Here is a 6519-nt window from a genome sequence, read left to right as displayed (position 1 = left end):
AACAATTGGTAAATGACAATGTTATTTGATAATACCAGTTTCTATTCATTTGTTGCAAGAAAAAGCAAGCAGTAGTACTCTGTGTAATAATTGCATCTACTTGCAATTCCATTACAACATTCAAGTGACTATCGACATTACTCTTCTTTTAAGTCAAACATTTGGATGGTTTTAAAATAGTCCATTATTGTCGCCAAATTTGAAAATCGTCTTAAATGTTTCCATTTCTTTACTCCTTTATTCATATTTCAAAAAATATCGTTCACAATAATTTTATTTTACAAAAACAAACCATATAAAATTATCTTTGAAACAATTCGCCTTACAACACTTCTGAACTTCATAAAAAGAATGAATTTAATACAATTAATCCTGCAATTTATCACTTCAAAGGCAACACATGACAGCGAGATAAAAAACAATTATGCAACAAATATTCGATTAAAAATTAATAAAATTTTGTTGCAAAAAGAGCCTTCCGTTGTCATACACTACAACAATAAATAATACAAAGCTACTTGAGAAGCAAATATCACAGACATGAACAAACAACCAATATAACAGTAAAAGTCTTTATTTTCTTTATACATTATATCATTCTTCGGTTGCTGCTAACGTCTAATTTTAAAATACTACAAAATGCTCCATGCAAATGAATTGTATAGCCAAAGTTTTCTGTTCAATGAAGCATGCGATTGATCAATCAGAAAATGATTTGTTTTCGATAAGCACCTTCTTGACAATTTTCCCCGGCTCCAAAGATTGTTCCATCAAATCTCAAGCCCAATACGCTATCTTTACATTCCATTTACTTCAGCAATTGTCGAAATTTTGAAACCATGCAATAAATTTAGCCCAAACTGCAAGCATACATTTTCCATATTCGACAGTAATAAAATTCCAGCTTCATTCTGAGCTGCTCTTCATTTTTGCCCGCTTCAGTTAAATTCACTTGCACACATTTATACCATCTTCTCATCTTTCTGTATATTGTACAAATAAATTTTTATTCGAAAACAACTGTCAACATGATTTAAAATGAAATATTTGATTTTCAGCGCTTAACACAATGCCTACATAATTTCAATTCCAACAAATTCACATTCAACTAATCAAAAATTAGAAACGATTCACACAACTAAAAAATCGTGAATGAAAATTTTATAAAGAAAACCTCAGTAAAATTCGCTATGTGCTCATTGTCTCGCCGTATAACAAACCTGCCTGCACAAATTGTGCTGCACTTTATTTTCTTATTGTGCAACAAAATGATAATTGAGTGTTTATACAACATGTATTTGAATAGCGTTTGTTGAGAACGGCAATTTTGCTATGCAAAATAAAAATGAATTTATAAGCCAATACTTGTCTGTATTTTTTGAACAACAAAAATATTTTAATTTTGAAATTAGAAATAATAAAAATAAATAAACAACAACGGAAAAGTTTGAGAAATTTAATAAATGAATTGTTAAGAAACAAAATGTGTGTCGATAAGTGACGATTCACCAGTACAAAGCAGAAAATATATTTGCGTTTTGTCACAAAAGTTTTCAACATGTCTCTTTATAAATAGCCTTCAACCAGCATACAATGTAGTAGCAATATTTTCGTTCTTGATCATTTCTTGTCAATAGAATATGACCTGCAAGGCATTTGAAATGAATTGCATGATCCTCTTCGTCGGCTCGATTCTCGATCTTTCGCTCTCGATCATTCATCGGTCACCAGTGTAGAGTAGAAGATATATTTATTTCATGTTACAAAGAAATTCAACATTTCTCGTTGAATATAACAATCCAGTAGCATACAATGTGGTAACAATGTTTTAGTTCCAGCTAATTTCTTGCCACAGAGGACCACTAGGAGGGCCTTTCAAATAAACTACATAATACTCTTCATCGGCTCTATTCTCGATTTTCCACTTACAATCACTCTCGGCTCACAAGAATAGAGTAAATAGCATATTTATTTCCGGTAACTGTACCTACAGTTATAAATGACGTGCAAGATCAAGAATAAATAATGATTCTGCAATATTATTAAGAACAGCACTTGGCTGTAGATTCAAAATTATCCGTTCCTATTTTCTGCGACATTTTTAACGTTTATTCTAGAAGGAAATGTAATTTTCATTTATAAAATGCTTCCATCTAAATCATGTATATAATAATACCGCTTGGCTCGCAAATAGATTTACATACAATTCCTCGGTATAAACTACCGTCTGATGTACTGTGGGTTGCTTTTGTGAATTGCCTCTATTTATATATGCATTTCCTTTCTAGAAACTAAAAGAAATTAATTCCTCTTCGATTAGTTCACATTTTTAATTTAATAAAGAAACAAATAGCAATAAACTTTCAATTTTATGTTATGATCAGTGAAGTATTATTGTTGGTCAGTCTGAAGGGGAAAAAACTGGAATGAAAAACTTCGAATTATTTTGCATTGAAACTTTTCGAACATTGCAATCGATCGATACCAATGCGAAAGCAAAAATTGCAACACTTGCAATGAATAGGGAAAAATTGCGGCGGTTTCCATGGCAACTAGTGATAAGATGACGATGGTTTCAAACGCATGAAGCTCAAGCACTGCAATGGCCTTTTTTATATTCAATATAGAACTGAACAAAATTTGAAACAAAAAAACATTAAAACTATCAAAATTCGAAAATAAAATTCAAATTAAACAAATACAATGCCAATTTTTATTGTGAATTTTATAAATGAAATTTTTATTTCCAACCCAATAAAAGAAACAGCCAGACAACTTTTCAAGGTCATTTGAAATTCGATGAATATATTTAAAATTTATCAAATGAAAAAGCAACTGATCACAGGTTTGCATAAAATTTTACAAATATCGTTGATGTATTTTTGAATTTTCCCAACAATGAACCGAATCAGAAATTTCAAATTTCCATACTCTACAATGGAAATTCAAACAATGACAAGTGTAAACAGAAATTTGAAAAAAAGAATAATTCAAAAGTACATCAAGTAGAAATTAAATTGCAAATAATATGCAAAATATTCTTCAATTTCAATTTATGCTGTTCTGAATAATATAGACGGATAGTGTGGACGTTGTTTGTTTGGCACATTCGGAACACCAAGTGGATGGATGTCCAGTGGTCAAGCGGTGCTTTTTTCTTTGTTTTATGGATGGCTTGCTTTGTAAAAAAAATGCATTGCTTTCTTGATCACAATAAATATACAAACATGTTTCAGCTTGTTCAATGTTTCAATTTTAGTTGAAAACCAACGTAGAAAAAGAAAGAAATAAATAAAGCAGAATTTGGTTAATGATTTCCATGCACTTATTTAAAGTTAAAATTGTCAGAAATGCAGATTTGAATTACATTTTGGAGTACTGATGGCGCGTTACTGGTTGATGATGTTCAATTTGGTGGCTTAGTGGCTTTTGGCTTAATTGATGCTGTTTTCTTGAAAATATAGTCGAATTGTCGGCAGATTTGCTACAGCTTCCTTGCGAGTAACTTCCTGGGAAAAGCAGTAGTTGTTTTGGCTTCGGCAAAGTCTACTAGCTCGCCTTGTCTGTGATATGTGTGCTTATTTTATTCTGACGCAAACTCTGCTGAGTATCAGTAGTCGCTATGGCTGATAAACCTAAAGCGGCGGGAAATGCACCTATTGTGCACTTGAAGACTATATACTGCGAACAGTATAAATCCCGTGGATCTCAGCAAAATGATGATGCACTTGGCCAAGTTGTGCACTTGTCCATTATTTTACCATAATAATTAACTAGAGGGAATTTTGTTAGTTTACCAAAGTTTTGTGCACTTAACCAAGTTCGACTGTAATTCAAAAATAGAAGTTTTACATGCGAGTGACAAGTAAAAGAAAAAGAAAAAACAATTAGTTTCGAATCTTGTATAATATGAATGAACTGCATCAAATGAATAATTTTTATTCTCTTTTCCCGACTTTGTAAAGGAAAACCGTCTACTCCCTCTGTATTCATGAGAAAATGTTGTCCGAAATGTTCAATTCAGGGTAGGTGAAAGAAAATGATATTTATATAAATGCACTTTATTTGCAAAAATTTGGAAAACGTCGTAAAAAACTACGTACACTAACTATATCTATTCATATAGCTTTTTCTTTCATTGCAAATTTCAGAATGATATTAAAATTTCAGTCATCAATCAAGTGCAAAAAAAAAAAAGAAAAAATTCGTGTTTGTTCTTCGTCCACGATGCACACAGCAGAAGTTGTTGAAAATGACTACGCTTAGAAAAATCATAGCAGACAGTCAGCCGAATGTACAAGAGAAGACAGACGCACGCAGATCCTCTTCGTCAGAAATATGAATAGGCAGAAGAGAAAAATGATTTCGGTAAAATAAATTGTTTATTTTCGTTTGATCAATAAACTGTGATTGAAGTTACTGAATGCAAATATAAAAAAAGGCAGCAAGTTGGCAAATAAACATGAAAAATAATGGATAATTAATTTAAAAGAAAAAAAATTGCCAGCCATTTTGCGAAGTGTGCAATTTTAGTATTTGGTAGATTTGTATTTTTGTTTTCTGTGCACTGAAACACTAATAAAAGGCAGCAAAAAGTTAGTAGGAAAAATACGTAATAAATAAAAATAATCTTGCGTGCTCATATGTGTGTGTATATAGATATATATATATATGTATATATATGGAGATAGGGTAAAACTATAAAAGTCGAAATGAATAAAGAAGCCACTGACTGACTGGACACAGCAGTAGCGACACACAATATACGCTGGCCAGCATAAAGTTTGGATTAAGCGTGGATTGAACCGGATGTTGGAAAATCAATAATCCGAGTAATACATCACTTCAGGTGAACCTTCATGACTGCTGCCCGTTGGTCGGTCTTTGTATTTCGCTTTCCTGATGGCTGCCAGTTTAACGCGAGCTTCTTCCAGTTCTCGTTCTTTCCGAAGGACTTCTTCCTGAGCATCGAGTACCTATTCACAAAAAAAAACAATAATTAATAAAAATAATATGCAACAAATATAAAAAATAAATATACTTGAGCGATTCCCGACACCATTCGCTGCGAAATGATCAACGTCCGTTCGTCTTCGATTTCTATTGCTTGTCTTGCGGCTCGAACTAAATGTTCCGTGGCAGTTTTCACAGCATTCCCTGCAGCTTGCAGTCTGCGCATCACTTTAGAATTCATGTCTGCTTTCACTTTGCAAGCGACCAGCAGGTGCGCCGTAGATGCAGCTACCTGGAACATGTGAACAGAGGATTTCGCACGCATGCACGTACGTGTACATTTGCATAATAATTTATAAATTCAAATCAGAATTTACAGCAAAAAATTAAAGAACAAAAAAAAACAAACAAACAAACATGAAATAATAAATAAATACTTGTTTCGCGGCTGAAATTAGTTTCTCCTCCGTAGCATGGCCTTGAACAAGCGCGTTGGCAGATTCGCACAAAGAATGCGTAGCAGCGGCGACCATCCTCGCGGCCGAGATCAATCCTTCTGACCACTGGTAATCGTCTGTCTGCAATGTGGGTCTGGGATCGACCTTGAATAAAAACGATTAAAATAAATAATCCAAATTAACAAATTCTTCAATTTACACACACACACACACACACACAATCAATAAATAATTATAATAATAATAATAATAGACAAAATCTAAGAGAAATATGTACTTTTATGAGATTGAACAATGTTTTTTTATATAATTTGAGAAAATTCTCAGCGCTTTTTTTATTTTTTTGGTTCATACCCTCCCTTGGGCAACGAGCTCGCGTTGCGCAGCCGATGCTGCTTTCACCAACGCCGTTACAGCCGTAGCAATCGATTTTGCCGCTTCCAAAATCTGTTCATCGAAATTCAACGACTCGTTCGCTTCCTCAAGAATTTTTTTGAATTATTTTTTCTTTTTTGAATTAAATCACAATTCCATTTACTCGAGCCTGAGGGCGTGGTTTGAGCTGAGCCAGACGACGCGCTGCCGCTTCGATTGAACTGGCTGCACCGAGAAGCTCATTTTCAGCAATCACCGCCGGATCACTAGGATCCACCCAGTCACTGCCTTTCAACAGTTCAACTTGTGCAACCAAATCCGTCACCGCTTGTGCAATCAGACGAGAAGCTGGAGTCAACAGTTGTCTAAATTCATTTGTAGGCTTCTGTAACACCTGAAAACAAACAAATGAACGGTGTGCATACTAATAGATTCGATTCAGTGATGATATTATATTTTATATTAAGGAAAAATTTTTTTGAAGTACAGTGGAACTCGGTTGTAACGATGTCTCGGCTACTTGGATATAAATTTTATCTTTGGTTGGTTCGGCTATGTCCTATACACGAAAAACACTTTTTTGTAGCGATCATAAAACTCGGATATAACGATAAAAAACAGTAACAATTGTGAGCGTTCCTAATCTGCAGTAGTAGTAAATGACGTCACACAACTGTGGCTACGTAAACACTGACAGACACATAACATAACTGACACGTAACAATTTTAAAAA

General features: G+C 33.6%; 2 protein-coding genes across 2 annotated transcripts; both read right to left on the bottom strand.

The window, feature by feature from the left end:
• Positions 1 to 850: 850 nt before the first annotated feature.
• Tsp_12455 (conserved hypothetical protein) lies at positions 851 to 1721 on the bottom strand. Its single transcript, XM_003368628.1, has 3 exons — positions 1593 to 1721; positions 1221 to 1330; positions 851 to 983 (listed from the first exon to the last, which is right to left on the bottom strand). The coding sequence occupies exons 1-3, from the start codon at positions 1719 to 1721 to the stop codon at positions 851 to 853; spliced, it is 372 nt and encodes a 123-aa protein (XP_003368676.1).
• Positions 1722 to 4820: 3099 nt separating this feature from the next.
• Positions 4821 to 6180, bottom strand: Tsp_12454 (putative I/LWEQ domain protein; the record flags this gene model as incomplete). Its single annotated transcript, XM_003368627.1, has 5 exons — positions 4821 to 4961; positions 5060 to 5245; positions 5391 to 5555; positions 5766 to 5891; positions 5950 to 6180. Coding segments are annotated over 5 exons (849 nt in total), but the record flags the coding sequence as incomplete, so codon positions are not given.
• Between the last annotated feature and the right edge of the window lie 339 nt (positions 6181 to 6519).

The sequence above is a fragment of the Trichinella spiralis genome (assembly GCF_000181795.1).
Source record: "Trichinella spiralis strain ISS 195 chromosome Unknown Scfld2160, whole genome shotgun sequence".
NCBI lineage: Eukaryota > Metazoa > Nematoda > Enoplea > Trichinellida > Trichinellidae > Trichinella > Trichinella spiralis.
The sequence above is the reverse complement of the archived record's forward strand: the minus strand, read 5'-3'. Positions and strand labels throughout refer to the sequence as shown.

What these genes read in the sequence shown, in the direction of transcription:
- Tsp_12455 (XM_003368628.1), bottom strand. Translation starts at nt 1,721, where the DNA reads ATGAATGATCGAGAGCGAAAGATCGAGAATCGAGCCGACGAAGAGGAT. An exon ending in GAAAATATTGCTACTACATT is followed by an intron (nt 1,331 to 1,592) that starts GTATGCTGGTTG and finishes TATTTTGCATAG; the next exon opens with CAAAATTGCCGTTCTCAACA. An exon ending in AGCACAATTTGTGCAGGCAG is followed by an intron (nt 984 to 1,220) that starts GTTTGTTATACG and finishes TACAATATACAG; the next exon opens with AAAGATGAGAAGATGGTATA.